This window comes from Schistocerca serialis, chromosome 9 (assembly GCF_023864345.2).
Source record: "Schistocerca serialis cubense isolate TAMUIC-IGC-003099 chromosome 9, iqSchSeri2.2, whole genome shotgun sequence".
In the NCBI taxonomy this organism is placed as follows: domain Eukaryota; kingdom Metazoa; phylum Arthropoda; class Insecta; order Orthoptera; family Acrididae; genus Schistocerca; species Schistocerca serialis.
This window is the reverse complement of record NC_064646.1, coordinates 40,162,968-40,181,332: the sequence shown is the minus strand read 5'-3', so window position 1 is coordinate 40,181,332 and position 18,365 is coordinate 40,162,968. Positions and strand designations below refer to the sequence as shown.

General features: G+C 44.9%; 2 protein-coding genes across 11 annotated transcripts in view; both read right to left on the bottom strand.

Annotated features, from left to right (window-relative positions):
- LOC126419835 (UDP-glycosyltransferase UGT5-like) overlaps window positions 1-18,365 on the bottom strand; it is a 640,482-nt gene that overhangs the window by 29,671 nt on the left and 592,446 nt on the right. For 3 of the 9 annotated variants that reach the window (XM_050087084.1, XM_050087079.1, XM_050087080.1), the window contains exons 3-4: window positions 9,780-9,957; window positions 4,393-4,973 (exon numbers count right to left, since the gene is read on the bottom strand). The exons of 2 other annotated variants lie outside the window; for them this stretch is intronic. In XM_050087084.1, coding sequence (XP_049943041.1) covers window positions 4,393-4,973; window positions 9,780-9,957 — 759 coding nt within the window. Of the gene's footprint in view, window positions 1-4,392; window positions 4,974-9,779; window positions 10,021-18,365 lie in introns of all 9 variants that reach the window. 4 more of the 9 variants (XM_050087081.1, XM_050087083.1, XM_050087082.1 and 1 more) reach the window with 2 other exon arrangements.
- Window positions 1-18,365, bottom strand: part of LOC126419840 (UDP-glycosyltransferase UGT5-like) — a 279,967-nt gene that overhangs the window by 139,374 nt on the left and 122,228 nt on the right. The gene's annotated exons all lie outside the window — the stretch shown is intronic.

Here is an 18,365-nt window from a genome sequence, read left to right as displayed (position 1 = left end):
GCCGGTGTGGTGTTACTCTCAGTCACACCGGACCCCGGACCCAGTCACAGCGGCTAAGTGGCAACATACGACCCACCATAAGAAATTAGACGGCGGGTCATAAAATATAAGCAGCTAGTGAAAAAAAAAGTGTCAAAATCATCATCATTTCAATCGAAAGACTTGGACCAGGCGAACGGTCTACCCGACGAGAAGCCCTCGTCACACGTCTATGCAGGGTGTTACAAAAAGGTACGGCCAAACTTTCAGGAAACATTCCTCACACACGAAGAAAGAAAATATGTTATGTGGACTTGTGTCCGGAAACGCTTACTTTCCATGTTAGAGCTCATTTTATTACTTCTCTTCAAATCACATTAATCATGGAATGGAAACACACAACAACAGAACGTACCAGCGTGACTTCAAACACTTTGTTACAGGAAATGTTCAAAATGTCCACCGTTAGCGAGGATACATGCATCCACCCTCCGTCGCATGGAATCCCTGATGCGCTAATTGCAGCCCTGGAGAATGGCGTATTGTATCACAGCCGTCCACAATACGAGCACGAAGAGTCTCTACATTTGGTACCGGGGTTACGTAGACAAGAGCTTTCAAATGCCCCCATAAATGAAAGTCAAGAGGGTTGAGGTCAGGAGAGCGTGGAGGCCATGGAATTGGTCCGCCTCTACCAATCCATCGGTCACCGAATCTGTTGTTGAGAAGCGTACGAACACTTCGACTGAAATGTGCAGGAGCTCCGTCGTGCATGAACCACATGTTGTGTCGTACTTGTAAAGGCACATGTTCTAGCAACACAGGTAGAGTATCCCGTATGAAATCATGATAACGTGCTCCATTGAGCGTAGGTGGAAGAACGTGGGTCCCAATCAAAATAGATCTCGCCGCGACGAAAAACGTCTTTGCTGTAATGACTTCCATCCCAATTCGCGTATCATATCTGCCACACTCTCTCCCCTACTACGTGATAATACAAAACGAGCTGCCCTTTTTGCACGCTTTCGATGTCCTCCGTCAATCCCACCTGGTAAGGATCCCACACCGCGCAGCAATATTCTAACAGAGGAAGAACGAGTGTAGTGTAAGCTGTCTCTTTAGTGGACTTGTTGCATCTTCTAAGTGTCCTGCCAATGAAACGCAACCTTTGGCTCGCCTTGCCCACAATATTATGTATGTGGTCTTTCCAACTGAAGTTGTTCGTGATTCTAACACGAAGGTACTTAGGTGAATTGACAGGCTTGAGAATTGTACCATTTATCGAGTAATCGAATTCCAACGGATTTCTTTTGGAACTCATATGGATCACCTCACACTTTTCGTTATTTAGCGTCAACTGCCACCTGCCATACCATACAGCAATCTTTTCTAAATCGCTTTGCAACTGATACTGGGCTTCGGATGACCTTACTAGACGTTAAATTACAGCATCATCTGCGAGTAATCGAATTCCAACGGATTTCTTTTGGAACTCATATGGATCACCTCACACTTTTCGTTATTTAGCGTCAACTGCCACCTGCCACACCATACAGCAATCTTTTCTAAATCGCTTTGCAACTGATACTAGTCTTCGGATGACCTTACTAGACGGTAAATTACAGCACCATCTGCGAACAACCTAAGAGAACTGCTCAGATAGTCAACTAGGTCATTTATATAGATCAGAAACAGCAGAGGTCCCAGGACGCTTCCCTGGGGAATACCTGGTATCACTTCAGTTTTACTCGATGATTTGCCGTCTATTACTACGAACTGCGACCTTCCTGACGGGAAATCACGAATCCAGTAGCACAACTGAGACGATACCCCATAGGCCCGCAGCTTGATTAGAAGCCGCTTGTGAGGAACGGTGTCAAAAGCTTTCCGGAAATCTAGAAACACGGAATCAACTTGAGATCCCCTGTCGATAGCGGCCATTACTTGGTGCGAATAAAGAGCTAGCTGCGTTGCACAAGAACGGTGTTTTCTGAAACCATACTGATTACGTATCAATAGATCGTTCCCTTCGAGGTGATTCATAATGTTTGAATACAGTATATGCTCCAAAACCCTACTGCAAACCGACGTCAATGATATAGGTCTGTAGTTCGATGGATTACTCCTACTACCCTTCTTAAACACTGGTGCGACCTGCGCAACTTTCCAATCTGTAGGTACAGATCTATCGGTGAGCGAGCGGTTGTATATGATTGCTAAGTAGGGAGCTATTGTATCAGCGTAATCTGAAAGGAACCTAATCGGTATACAATCTGGACCTGAAGACTTGCCCGTATCAAGCAATTTGAGTTGCTTCCCAACCCCTAAGGTATCTACTTCTAAGAAACTCATGCTAGCAGCTGTTCGTGTTTCAAATTCTGGAATATTCCATTCGTCTTTCCTGGTGAAGGAATTTCGGAAAACTGCAGCGAGGGCAACGTACTTCCCCACACACAAGGTGCTTGTCAGTGAGTTCTGCGAAACTCGACCGGTTCTGCTCTATTGTACTGCAGTGTACGTTTCTGAACAGCACTAAGTAATGAATGGGTCTGTCGTTGGTTCATAGCGCGTTCTGTCATGGGACAATGTACACTACTGACCATTAAAATTGCTACACCGCGAAGATGACGTGCTACAGACGCGAAATTTAACCGACAGGAATAAGATGCTGTGATATGCAAATGATTAACTTTTCAGAGCATTCACAAAAGGTTGGCGCCGGTGGCGACACCTACAACGTGCTGACATGAGGAAAGTTTCCAACCGATTTCTCATACACAAACAGCGGTTGTCCGGCGTTGCCTGGTGAAACGTCGTTGTGATGCCTCGTGTAAGGAGGAGAAATGCGTACCGTCACGTTTCCGACTTTGATAAAGGCCGGCCGCGGTGGTCTAGCGGTTCTAGGCGCGCAGTCCGGAACCGCGCGACTGCTACGGTCGCAGGTTCGAATCCTGCCTCGGGCATGGATGTGTGTGATGTCCTTAGGTTAGTTAGGTTTAAGTAGTTCTAAGTTCTAGGGGACTGATGACCACAGATGTTAAGTCCCATAGTGCTCAGAGCCATTTTGATAAAGGTCGGATTGTAGCCTATCGCGATTTCGGTTTATCGTATCACGACATTGCTGCTCGCGTCGGTCGAGATCCAGCGACTGTTAGCAGAATGTGGAATCGGTGGGTTCAAGAGGGTAATACGGAACGCCGTGCTGGATCCCGACGGCCTCGTATCACTAGCAGTCGAGATGGCAGGCATCTTATCCGCATGGCTGTAAAGGACCGTGCATCCACGTCTCGATCTCTGAGTCAACAGATGGGGACGTTTGCAAGACAACAACCGTCTGCACGAACAGTTGGAGCAGCATGGACTATCAGCTCGGAGACCAAGACTGCGGTTACCCTTGACGCTGCATCACAGACAGGAGCGCCTGCGATTGTGTACTCGACGACGAACCTGGGTGCGCGAATGGCAAAACGTCATTTCTTTCCGATGAATCAAGGTTCTGTTTACAGCATCATGATGGTCGTTTCCATGTTTGGCGACATCGCGGTGAACGCACATCGGAAGCGTGTATTCCTCATCGCCATACTGATGTTATCACCCGGCGTGATGGTATGGGGTGTCATTGGTTACACGTCTCGGTCACCTCTTGTTCGCATTGACGACACTCTGAACAGTGGACGTTACATTTCAGATGTGTTACGACGCGTGGCTCTACCCTTCATTCGATCCCTGCGAAACCCTATATTTCAGCAGGATAATGCACGACCGCATTTCGCAGGTCCCGTACGGGTCTTTCTGGATACAGAAAATGTTGGACTGCTGCCCAGGCCAGCACATTCTCCAGATCTCTCACCAACTGAAAACGTCTGGTCAATCGTGGCCGAGCAACTTGCTCATCACAATACGCCAGTCACTACTCTTGATGAACTGTGGTATCGTGTTGAAGCTTCATGGGCAGCTGTACCTGTACACGCCATCCAAGCTGTGTTTGACTCAATGCCCAGGTGTATCAAGACCGTTATTACGGCCCGAGGTGGTTGTTCTGGGTACTGATTTCTCAGGATCTACGCACCCAAATTGCGTGAAAATGTAATCACATGTCAGTTCTACTATAATGCATTTGTCCAAAGAATACCCGTTTATCATCTGCATTTCTTCTTGGTGTAGCAATTTTAATGGCCAGTAGTGTATTTACATGTGTACAAATAGTAAAGAACAGTCTTTATGTTTAACAGCCATAAAATAAAAGCCCACTGATGATGCTGCAACTGCAGTGAAACTTGTCTGGGATAAAAAAACAAAATAGTGTTTTGCTAAAGGTGGACCCCATCCAAAAATACACGTATTATTGAAGGGAACATGGAGAAAAGAGCTTCGACCTCAAGATGAGTATTCGGGGACAGCCCGTTTGCTTACCTGTGGCAGCTTCTTGGGTTCCCTGACGTGCAGACCGCCGACTTCCTTCATGGCGGGCACCAGCGGCCTCGGACACCCGTGGGAGAAGTGGTAGTTGACCAGCAGCAGGGACGTACGCCTCTCGACCTCCCACAGGCTGGGCAGCGTGCTGTCGTTCATGTGGGTCCGGAAGAGGGCGTCCACTTTCGGCATGTAGTAGAGGTTGCGAATCAAATTGAAGGTCAGCGAGTAAACTGTGTTGTCCACCCGCTCGAGAAAATTCATGGGCGTGCTGTAGCCGAGGATCGGGGAAGGCACGTACGCGTACGGCATGGGGTTCCCCACCATGTGGGCCATCCAGTCGAGCCCCATGAAGGTGCAGATGGCCACGACGGGCGCCTTGAACATGTGCGCGTAGCCCACGAGGCACTCCGACATCACCACCTCGAGCACGACCACGTCGAACTTCTTCCCGGATCGGTACAGCCGCTGCACGTTCTCGTCCTTCAGGAACAGGTCGCAGAAAGCCTGCCCGTACGTTGTGGCCTCTATCATTTCTACGAACTTGTTGCTGGTGCCCATCTCGAAGAAGTCTATCTCCTCTGAAAAAGAAAGAGAGAGCAAGTAGTGAGTGGACAAGTGTGGATATCAGTGGGTCCTTAACAGTACAGGGTGCTGGAAAAACGTATCGAGTATTTTGAGAGATGACAATGATCATCGAAACATGTACACGTATCTTGTAATAAGACTACTGGTCTACAAGACCAGAAGTAAATCTTTTCGACGACGGCATGTCACAGACAGGTTAGACGTATTTCAACATTTTAACATGCACTTGAGAATCGCTATAAAGCCGAAATCATGACTGTGTAGAATACACGAACAATTAACAGTCAAATGGCGGAAATTTCTTTCGAAAAAAAAAAAGTCCAGTAAACATACAGCATCCGGACACCTATTAGCGGACGTTATTAGTGGATGTTTGACCCTTCGCCTTTACGGTGACTTGTACAGCACTCGGAATACTTTTAATGAGGTGTCCGAATGTCCGTGAAGGAAGAGCAGAAACCAGGGGCCCTATTCTGTATCGTTCATATCGATCGGTGTAGTTGGTTCGTTTCGGTAGTGACGTCATTTTCGGTTCTTTATCGAAATATCCTATTCAGTAAGCTTCTGAGACCTGTTACCGAACGGTCCTCCCAACCGATTTTACGACAATTGTGCCGAGAGGTTTTGGATTTCGGTGTGACCCTGTCGATCGGTGAGCTGTGGTTTATGTACACCTATAATTTGTTATTTTAAACATATTTAGCGGTTTTAGCTTTGGATTTAGTGATTGTGTTACTAAAGAATCAGCAGAGGACGCATCCTTTTGGAAAGTGAGTTCATAATAGACTATTTTCCTTTGTTAGAAATATGGCCAGGTTAGGTTGTTACTGTGAATGATTACATCCAAAAAGAAAACGTTTTCTGTCAATATTCTCTCAAAATACGTGTAATTGTAATGAAAATAAGAGTTTAAAGATCATTAAATAGCAAGACACCGGCTCTGCTTACGTACATTAAATCTACATCTACATCTACATTTACACTCCGCAGGCCACCCAACGGTGTGTGGCGGAGGGCACATTACGTTGTTGTTGTTGTTGTTGTGGTCTTCTGTCCTGAGACTGGTTTGATGCAGCTCTCCATACTACTCTATACTGTGCAAGCTTCTTCATCTCCCAGTACTTGCTGCAACCTACGTCCTTTTGAATTTGCTTAGTGTATTCATCTCTTGGTCGCCCTCTATGATTTTTACCCTCCACACTGCCCTCCAATGCTAACTTTGTGATCCCTGGTGACGGCATGTGCGTCACATGACAGGAATATGTTGTCGACCCATCTAACTTGTACACTTGGCGAATGGGTAAAAAGATTCTTCTACCTTACCCGATTTAGGTTTTCTTGTGGATGTGATAATCACTCTCAAAAAAGTGATGAAAACATAATAGTTTGTAACATAAACTGCAACAAATGAATGCAACAGTTTCACAGTCGCACAGTTTTCCCTGTGCTCTGTCAAAACATATGTTTTTAACGTTTTCAAATTTTTCCGTGTGTAGACCGTCAAATCCTGCATATGTCCAAGCAAATCTGAACATGTCCTGGAATTTTAGAGAGCGAAGTTGATTATGTGTGAGTGCCTGAACTTTGATAATTGCCTGAAAATAAAAAAAATTAAACTTTTCACTCGAGGGAAGACTTGAACCAAGGACCTCTCGTTCCGCAGCTGCTCACGCTAACCCGGCGACCACTTCGCTCGTGAGCTCACACTCTCCCTGATGTTGCCTATCTTGTTGATGGACTATTCAGTTTGTACATTATGCTAACTTTTTTCATAGTTCCACACAACTTCTTCCTCTTTTCTCGATTGATTTGTGTTCAGTTTTTCAAGGCCTATCCACTGTGCCAACTTATAACTAAATCTGAAGGGGGGTGCGATGGGGAGCTTCCCTTGTGAGCACTATGGGACTTAACTGCTGAGGTCATCAGTCCCCTAGAACTTAGAACTACTTAAACCTAACTAACTTAAGGACATCACAACACACATCCATGCCCGAGGCAGGATTTGAACATGCGACCGTAGCGATCGCGCGGTTCCACACTGAAGCACCTATAACAGCTCGACCAAAGCGGCCGTCCTCTGATAAGCTGTTCGGCAGACTTTTCCAGCGTCTAACCGACACAGGCACCCTTGCACCTCGGATAACTTAATCGAGAGGCCCCCGGAACATAAAATCAATAAACAAGAGCCGGCCGAAGTGGGTGAGCGGTTCTAGGCGCATCAGTTTGGAACCGCTCGACCGCTACGGTCGCAGGTTCGAATCCTGCCTCGGGCATGGATGTGTGTGAGGTCCTTAGGTTAGTTAGGTTTAAGTAGTTCTAAGTCTAGGGGACTGATGACGACAGATGTTAAGTCCCATAGTGCTCAGAGCCATTTGAACCACTCCGGTCGGCAATTTCACAAACCTGCTCCAACTTCCAAACAGACGGAGGCTAGACTGTAGTTTGCTGAAACACATGCCGTGGACTTCAAAATGAGATAAAATGGTCTTCAGGCACGAGTAAAAGTTTAATTTACTTGAGCCAGATGGAATCCAGTATTAATGGCACGATATGAGAAGGGAGCATCAGATAAGAATGAGCAGAAAATTTTGGAGTTGGAACTGTTACGATTTTGGCAGCCTTCTGCTCTAAAGCTAAACGACGCACTGCTTGTCTGAACACTAGAACGAACTCTAACATGTACGCTGAGATGCTAGACACATAACTGATTAGAATGAAAGAGGACCTAGGGGACGAAGGTCTAACGTGCAACAGGATAAAGCATGCATGGATGTTTCTTCTACAGCCAAAAACTTGTTCGAGATAAAGATATCGATGTCTTGCCCTGGCCCGCACGTGGCCTGATTTCAACCCCGAGGAAAACCTTTGGGGAATACTTGCAAGACATCTGTATCGCAATGGAAGGCTAATTGAGGCCTATTCGAGCTGAAAAGAACGATGCGAGAAGAGTGGGTGACAATTTGGCTGCAAGAACCACAATCCCTAACAAAATCTGTGTTGAGGAGAAACTTTGAGGTAATCAGGAAGAACGGAGATTGGACAAAGTACTAACAATGCAATAACACAACAGTACAGTGAGTGCCTTCATAACAGTTCCCATCCAGCAAATGCAAACGCCTTTATTTTGTTACCACTGTTATTAAAGAAACAATGTAACTCCGTCATTATTGTTTATGTCTTACATGTATCTACTACTTTCACAGTAAATTCTACACTTGTATGTTTCTGACGATATACTACTACTTTCATAGGAATCCTGCCTTTATACTGATGTCCATTGGTGCATGTGCGTTACGCAGTGCTATGAAATGTGTTGATTGTTGTTGTTGTGGTCTTCAGTCCAGAGACTGGTTTGATGCAGCTCTCCATGCTACTGTATCCTGTGCAAGCTTCTTCATCTCCCAGTACCTACTGCAGCCTACATCCTTCTACATCTGCTTAGTGTACTCATCTCTTGGTCTCCATCTACGATTTTTACCCTCCACGCTGCCCTCCAGTACTAAATTGGTGATCCCTTGATGCCTCAGAGCATGTCCTACCAACCGATCCCTTCTTCTTGTCAAGTTGTGCCACAAACTCCTCTTCACCCCAATTCTATTCAATACCTCCTCATTAGTTATACCCATCCAATCTTCAGCGTTCTTCTGTAGCACCACATTTCGAAAGCTTCTATTCTCGTCTTGTCCAAACTATTTATCGTCCATGTTTCACTTCCATACATGGCTACACTCCATACAAATACTTTCAGAAACGTCTTCCTGACACTTAAATCTATTCTCGATGTTAACAAATTTCTCTTCTTCAGAAACGCTTTCCTTGCCATTGCCAGTCTACATATTATATCCTCTCTACTTCGACCATCATCAGTTATTTTGCTCCCCAAATAGCAAAACTCCTTTACTACTTTAAGTGTCTCATTTCCTAATCTAATTCCCTCAGCATCACCCGACTTAATTCGACTACATTCCATTATCCTCGTTTTGCTTTTGTTGATGTTCATCTTATACCCTTCTTTCAAGACACTGTCCATTCCGTTCAACTGCTCTTCCAAGTCCTTTGCTGTCTCTGACAGAATTACAATGTCATCGGCGAACCTCAAAGTTTTTATTTCTTCTCCACGGATTTTAATACCTACTCCGAACTTTTCTTTTGTTTCCTTCACTGCTTGCTCAATAAAAAGATTGAATAACATCGGGGAGAGGCTACAACCCTGTCTCACTCCTTTCCCAAACACTGCTTCCCTTTCATGTCCCTCGACATGTTCGTATCCATCCGCAATTAACATTTCATTAAGCGCAATAAGGGGACCGCACCATAACGACGAAAACCAGCCTCCATACTGTAGGACCACCTCCTGCCAACATCACTGTTGGCTCTACATATCATGACAGGTCACATTCTTCAGGAATTCGCCAAACCCAAATACTTCCATCCGCTTGCCACGGGGTATAGTGTGATTCGTCACTCCAAATCTGTTGTTTCCAGTCATCCACTGTGCGGTGTCGTTACCTTAAGCGTCTGTCACCTACAGAAAAGCATGACTTATGAGAGGCTGTTCGACAATTATACCCCATTCTTGTTAACTCCTTACGGACACTCATTGTGCTAGCCGGACAGCTGGCAGCCCAATCATTCCCTCGGCTGATCTTTCCACTCCCATTGTAGAAAAGATCGAAGGCCACGCCACGGTCCTGCACCGATCCCCGTTCCGACACCAGTTTTCAATCTGTTACGAAATCTGAAAACTCGCCTTAATTTATTTGAGGAGAGCTGCCGGCTGTTGGGCGTTGAGAACTTACCTCCGGTTTCGAAAGGGTTCGGTATGAGGATCTCGGTCCAGTTGCCCGCGGTGCCGCCCTGGCTGGAGGGGAAGGTGGTGACGGCGGTGACGCGGTGGCCGCGCCGCTCCAGCGCCCTCAGGTACGTCTCGGCCAGCACCCACTGGCTGCGGCCCACCGACTGGAAGATGCCCAGCACCTCGGCCGCCTGGAGGCCTGGAGCCAGCGCCAGCAGCGAAGCCGCCAGTAGGAGGGCGTTCATCTGGAAGCACCAGGCCCCTCCGGTGTAAGTGCGGGCGCTGTCCGCCACGTACTGGGTCATTCTGGAACTGGTGCCCCAATGAAACTTCCTGGCAGAACTGGACCGGGACTCGAACTCGGGACCGTTGCCTTTAGCGGGCAAGTGCTCAAACAATAGACTTTTAGATATAGAGAAGCATTTTACACATGTGTGACTAGATTCCAGTCGAAGAAATTTCACCATTATAAATCCACTGCCGCATGGTAAATGTGTATGGAGATAATATACAGGGTGTTACAAAAAGGTACGGCCAAACTTTCAGGAAACATTCCTCACACACAAAGAAAGAAAATATGTTTTGTGGACATGTGTCCGGAAACGCTTACTTTACATGTCAGAGCTCATTTTATTACTTCTCTTCAAATCACATTAATCATGGAATGGAAACACACAGCAACAGAACGTACCAGCGTGACTTCAAACACTTTGTTACAGGAAATGTTCAAAATGTCCTCCGTTAACGAGGATACATGCATCCACCCTCCGTCGCATGGAATCCCTGATGCGCTAATTGCAGCCCTGGAGAATGGCGTATTGTATCACAGCCGTCCACAATACGAACACGAAGAGTCTCTACATTTGGTACCGGGGTTGCGTAGACAAGAGCTTTCAAATGCCCCCATAAATGAAAGTCAAGATGGTTGAGGTCAGGAGAGCGTGGAGGCCATGGAATTGGTCCGCCTCTACCAATCCATCGGTCACCGAATCTGTTGTTGAGAAGCGTACGAACACTTCGACTGAAATGTGCAGGAGCTCCATCGTGCACGAAACATATGTTGTGTCGTACTTGTAAAGGCACATGTTCTAGCAGCACAGGTAGAGTATCCCGTATGAAATCATGATAACGTGCTCCATTGAGCGTAGGTGGAAGGACATGGGGCCCAATCAAGACACCACCAACAATGCCTGCTCAAACGTTCACAGAAAATCTGTGTTGATGACGTGATTGCGCAATTGCGTGCGGATTCTCTTCAGCCCACACATGTTGATTGTGAAAATTTACAATTTGATCAAGTTGGAATGAAGCCTCATCCGTAAAGAGAACATTTGCACAGAAATAAGGATTGGCACATTGTTGGATGAACCATTCGCAGGAGTGTACCCATGGAGGCCAATCAGCTGCTGATAGTGCCTGCACACGCTTTACATGGTACGGAAACAACTGGTTCTCCCGTAGCACTCTCCATACAGTGACGTGATCAACGTTACCTTGTACAGTAGCAACTTCTCTGACGCTGACATTAGGGTTATCGTCAACTGCACGAAGAATTGCCTTGTCCATTGCAGGTGTCCTCGTCGTTCTAGGTCTTCCCCAGTCGCGAGTCATAGACTGGAATGTTCCGTGCTCCCTAAGACGCCGATGAATTGCTTCGAACGTCTTTCTGTCGGGACACCTTCGTTCTGGAAATCTGTCTCGATACAAACGTACCGCGCCACGGCTATTGCCCCGTGCTAATCCATACATCAAATGGGCATCTGCCAACTCCGCATTTGTAAACATTGCACTGACTGCAAAACCACGTTCGTGATGAACACTAACCTGTTGATGCTACGTACTGATGTGCTTGATGCTAGTACTGTAGAGCAATGAGTCGCATGTCAACACAAGCATCGAAGTCAACATTACCTTCCTTCAATTGGGCCAACTGGCGGTGAATCGAGGAAGTACAGTACATACTGACGAAACTAAAATGAGCTCTAACAAGGAAATTAACCGTTTCCGGACACATGTCCACATACCATCTTTTCTTTATTTGTGTGTGAGGAATGTTTCCTGAAAGTTTGGCCTTACCTTTTTGTACTACCCTGTATACTGCCGGGCAAAAAAAGTGAGCTACACAGAAGACAGTGTAAGTTCGTTCATGTGCACAGCATCGGTGGGTGTGTGAATGATTAGAGCTACTATTGCCTGTGACTGGTAGTATGGCATACATGTGCGCATGAAAACTGTGTACCGGACCGAGACTCGGGACCTTTGTCTTTCTCTGGCAAGTGCTCTTCCAGTAGAGCATTTGCCCGCGAAAGCCAAAGGTCCCGAGTTCGAGTTTCGGTCTGGTATACAGTTTTAATCTGCCAGGAAGTTTCATATCAGCGCACATTTCGCTGCAGAGTGAAACTCTCATTCTAGTGCCTCGCTGTATTTTATTTTTAATTTACATGTTTGATACAGATTGTGACGGTGTAGTACTGATGTCTGAACTCTCTCTTCTACCATGTCCTTACAGCGTGGCCGTAACGAGAATCGTGGTTTGGGTTGAGGTCTTGGTGTTCGGTTGCTATTTCAGATAGGCCCAAGGGGCGCGAAGTACTTAGTTTAGCCCGGACCAGTGGCCATGCGTATACCCACTGCAACATCCGTCTTGCTGTAGCTCTATGTTACTGTATACTAAGCAAGGTTTGAACGACGAACAGCAGGTGGCGCTCAGGCAAATGTTGCGAATCGATTAATTCCCTCTGCATGAGGTTTTAATTGAAAATAGTGCTCAGCTAATAGCACCATTTCTATGTGCGCCCTTTCGGTTTTACAAGCAAAAACAGTCACCTTCGATCGAATTTTACGTAAAAAAAAAAAATACACGTTTTGTGGGAGGTTTCTGAAGCGCGGCACTTCTTTACTTCAAATTTGTACGAATCGGTTCAAATTTGCATTAAGTAGACACACGGATAAAGTCAAAATAAAATCCTTTCTATCCAATAATCTTTACCCGTTGTCGAGATACGGTGGTGTAAAGTCGAACTAAATGTACTACGTAGAATTCGTTCGTACGTGAGATAAATACACGGAAAGTGAACCAAATAAATAAAAATGCATTATTATGATAAAATTAAAAACTCACTTTCAAACTGTAGTTTCATTTGGATTTTTCTGTCAAAAGCCACATCTTTTGTGAGGTTCTTTTACGCGCTCCATTTCTGTATATCAAACTTGTGTCAATCGATTCAAACTTCACAAGGAGGTGGACAAATATATGCAGTTGATGGGCGTCCCGTTGTTTTTTGTTAGCTTTATCCGTTGCCACAATACAAGAAACTTCGTCCGAAAGACAATAAGAAGACCTATACCATATCAGTCGTCGCCGGAGTCAACAAAAATCTACACCGATTGACAAGCCATGACAATGGCAAAATGTCAAAATTATGATGGAGTAAGAGCTGTGAACCACAATGAAAAAGCACAAAAGAGGAGAGTATGTCGTGGATAGAGTCTGGGATGTAAAAAGCGCCTATATGTCAAGATGTTTAGATTCAAACGTCTTCGAAGCTACCAGACAAGTCTAAAAGTTAGTTTCCCTCCTTTACGTCCCTAACTTCGTCCAGGACATATTCGACTTCTATGATAGGAGCATCTTTCGTTCCAGTCTCTTAATGTTTGGGCCTATCACTTATGCCGTGACAGATGGCAGCAACGCAGCGCAGGAACACCCCCAAATGGCGTCTGACATAGAGATGCATTTTACACATATGTGACTAGATTCCTGTCGAAGAAATTTCACCATTTTAAATCCATTGCCGCTTGATAAATGTGTTGTTGTTGTTGTTGTCTTCAGTCCTGAGACTGGTTTGATGCGGCTCTCCATGCTACTCTATCCTGTGCAAGCTTCTTCATCTCCCAGTACCTCCTGCAGCCTACATCCTTCTGAATCTGCTTAGTGTATTCATCTCTTGGTCTCCCTCTACGATTTTCACCCTCCACGCTGCCCTCTAGTACCAAATTGGTGATCCCTTGATGCCTCAGAACATGTCCTTCCAACCGATCCCTTCTTCTAGTCAAGTTGTGCCACAAATTTCTCTTCTCCCCAATTCTATTCAATACCTCCTCATTAGTCATGTGATCTACCCATCTAATCTTCAGCATTCTTCTGTAGCACCACATTTCGAAAGCTTCAATTCTCTTCTTGTACAAACTATTTATCGTCCATGTTTCACTTCCATACATAGCCACACTCCATACATATACATGTATGGAGACAATATATACTGCCTGGCAAAAAAAAAAAAAAAAAAAAAAAAAAAAATTAACTACACAGAAGACAGTGTAATTTCGTAAATGTGCACAGCATCGGTGTGTGTGTGAATTATTAAAGCTTCTATTGTCTGTGACAGATAGAATGGCGTACATGTGCAAATTAGTGCTATTACAAGGCCTGTTAGGGTACTTAGCGAGTGTGAACAGCGTCAGATGTTGACTGATCAATGTGAAAGACACAAACTACTATTGCGAGACACCGTTATCAACACCTGACAGAGTTTAAAAGGGGTCTCACTGTACATCTCCATTTGGCCAGCTGGTACAATCTGGCAATGTCCAGGTGTGACAGTGACCTAGTCTTGGACCGCATGGGAACATGAGCGCAGGCATAGTCGGCCACCAGGTACCGATCGACGTCTGACGATCACAAGGGATTAGATTAGCACTTGTTCCATAGATCTTGAATACGACACTTCGGAATGATGTGGAATGTGTCAGGTTAATAAAAGGTGTCTATACAAGATATTACATTACACAAAATATTACATGACACTCAATATTCATAATTTTTAATTTTTTTTTGAGGGGGGGTTGGGAAATTACCCACTTACTATATCCAAAAATTCATCTAATGAGTAGAAGGGGTTGCCAATAAGAAATTCTTTTAATTTCCTTTTAAATGCTATATGACTATCTGTCAGACTTTTGATGCTATTAGGTAAGTGACCAAAGACTTTTGTGGCAGCATAATTTACCCCCTTCTGAGCTAAAGTTAGATTTGACCTTGAGTAGTGAAGATCATCCTTTCTCCTAGTGTTGTAGCCATGTACACTGCTATTACTTTTGAATTAGTTCGGATTGTTAACAACTAATTTCATAAGTGAATATATATATATATATATATATATATATATATATATATATATATATATATTGTGAGGCTACAGTGAAGATTTCTGGCTCTTTAAATAAGTGTCTGCAGGATGATCTTGGATGAGCTCCAGCAATTATTCTGATTACACGCTTTTGTGCAATGAACACTCTTTTACTCAATGATGAGTTACCCCAGAATATGATGCCATACGAAAGCAGAGAGTGAAAATAGGCGTGGTAAGCTAATTTACTCAGATGTATATCGCCAAAATTTGCAATGACCCTAATAGCTTAAGTAGCTGAACTCAAACGTTTCAGCAGATCCTCAGTGTGTTTTTCCAGTTAAACCTCTCATCAATGCATACACCTAGAGATTTTGAATATCCTACCTTAGCTACCGAATTCTGATCGAAGTCTATATTTATTAATGGGGTCATTCCATTTACTGTGTGGAACTGTAATACTGCGTTTTGTCAAAGTTTAATGAGAGCCCATTTGCAGAGAACCACTTAATGATTTTCTGAAAAACATCGTTTACAATTTCACCAGTTAATTCTTGTCTGTCGCGTGTGATAGCTATACTTGTATCATCGGCAAAAAGTACCAGCTTTGCATCTTCGTGAAGATAGAATGGCAAGTCATTAATATATATTAAGAACAGCAGAGGACCCAAGACCGAACCTTGCGGCACCTCACTCTCGATTGTTCCCCAGTTTGAGCAATCGCATCGCCGCATTGTCCGCTAAGCACATCATAACCCCGTGACACCAGAGCCTGCCATCCGAGAACAAGTAATGGACTCCTGCAACATTCTGTCTCGGGACACACCACTGGTTGTAGGCTGGCGGCAGCCAGTTCTACCGTCCCAAGCGTACGCCGCTACCTAGGATGGCCGTCAATGCCGAGTACGATGAAGACACGAGGACAGCGGCCATCCCCCGATTTTTTGGACAGACAGAGGGATGATACAGTTGGCGTTGTGGTGTCGAGAGTGATTGGGTGTGATTTCAGCTCATGGCTGGGGGTTCCTGTGGGAACTATGAGCAATGCTATGTTGTGGACGTCATGCATAACCCTTCATGTGACATTATATTGCTGGCATTTTTCAACAGGACAACGCTCGTCCACACAAAGAGTGTGTCTCTAGGAACTGCCTACATGGTGTCGAGGTACTCCTGTGGCCAACAGTATACTGTACCCAACATAACATGGCTGAGCGAGGGGGCGCAGTGGTTCGCACACTGGACTCGCATTCGGGAGGACAACGGTTCAGATCTGTGTCCAGCCATCCAGATTTACGCTTTTCGCGATTTCTCTAAATCGCTCCAGGCAAACGCCGGCATGGTTCCTTTAAAAGGGCACGGTCAATTTCCTTCTCCACAATCAGAGCTCAGATCTGTTGAGTTACAGTAACATCTGCATATGATGTTCCACAAACTTTAGCATAACTTATGGGCTTTATGTCAACTGTCGCTATCATATTCTACACATTGCTTTTAAAAAAAATTTTTTGTACTTTTTTACCCAATATTCCTTGTTATCATTCGCGTATCCCACAAAAGACCACCAATCATTCGGTGGAGCCCGCGCAGCATCAGCGCATGCTCGAGCCGTCTACGGGTAAGCTGTTTACTTCTCTGCCTTCAGTATGGCCAACGCAAGCGGCTGCGTACCATGTTCGCGATTGAGTACAGACCGTAAAAGCGTTAAATGCGGTTTTCAGGTTTTGCTTTTCCGTCAATAGCCTTCTACTTGACGGGTTTGCCCCAGGTAGAATATCCATTCATTTTGTGGCAACCACTTCTTGGTTTTTCATTCTGCCCCAAAATTAGGTCTTAATAGTTTTTCATTTATTGTCTCCTACCAATGGGTCAGTGTATATCTGAGGCTGTTATTCCTTCTCGATTTACTGTTATACAGATGTTCACATGAACACGTCGCTTTTAGAGACACAAAACCGGTTGTGATCCGATAGTGGACTAAATACAGCAGAAGCGGCTTGCACAACCAAAAAAGTTGCTTGCTATGAGACAAAGGCTATGACATCATTATGCTCTATGATGGTGATTCGGCGGTTTTCGCCGGCCGCTGTGGCCGAGCGGTTCTAGGCACTTCAGTCCGTAACCGTGCTCCTGCTACTGTCGCTGGTTCGAATCCTGCTTCGTGGAATGAATGTGTGCGATGGCCTTAGGTTACTTAGGTTTAAGTAGTCCTAAGTTCTAGGGGACTCATGACCTCAGATGTTAAGTCCCACAGTGCTCAGAGCCATTTGAACCATTTTTTCGGCGGTTTTCCAGAACCTTCTTGTTTGCATCCTCAACACTGTCATCAGTAATTGACGTGCTAGGGCGTCCAGGTCAGTCGTCGTCTTCAACGCCTTCTCGACCCTCATCATTTGCATCATTCATAGACTATTGTGTTATTCGTAGTAGCCGGCCGGAGTGGCCGAGAGGTTAAAGGCGCTACAGTCTGGAACCACACGACCGCTACGGTCGCAGGTTCGAATCCTGCCTCGGGCATGGATGCGTGTGATGTCCTTAGGTTAGTTAGGTTTAAGTAGTTCTAAGTTCTAGGGGACTTATGACCACAGTTGTTGAGTCCCATAGTGCTCAGAGCCATTTGACCCATTTTTATTCGTAGTATATCAGCCAAAAGCTAAAGTCAACCTGTCGAATGTACCGCTGCAGTTTATTCCGTTTTCCACGCAAAATTTAATGCAAATTCTTTGATCCACATTTTTCGAAATTAAAAATACGCCGAGCGCTCGAAAACAAGCATAACCTTTTCGATTGTCAACAATACACTCAATATTCAAAACAGCTGAAATGCAAACACATGTCAGGAAAATGTGTATGAACAAGCTAACAAAAATTTAAAAATCGAATGTACAAAGCCAATGAAAGTAAAAAACTCCGTTCCTTTTTGATCACACCTCGTACACATACTAATGCTCAGATGCCAGTTGCGTTCTCAGCACCAACGGTGAAATGTGCAACCGGCGAGATAGAAAATATCCCCAATTTGGTCTTTGGTTCCATAGCGTAACATATGAATACACTCATTACAGATTGTGTTAACTCCACATAAAACTAATAGGCCAGAGCTTTGATCCCATGAGTGAGGTTCAAATGGTTCAAATGGTTCTAAGCACTATGAGACTTAACATCTGAGGTCATCAGTCACCTAGACTTAGAACTTTCTGAATGTGAATAACACCTAACAAACAGCCTCACTAAACTTTACGAATATTTTAAGATATAGGGACTTAGACCCAGTTTCTATAAAACAGAAGTATGTATTTTCCACCTCTCCAATCGCCTAGCATCAGCAAAGGTCCACCTACGGTTTGGCTGTCGTGGCATAGTCAAGTACAACGGTAAGCTAAAGTACCCCGATGTCACTTTAGGCTCTTGATGTAAACACCTTTCGAACACAGCTAGGAAGGTGCTACAAACGCGGGTGA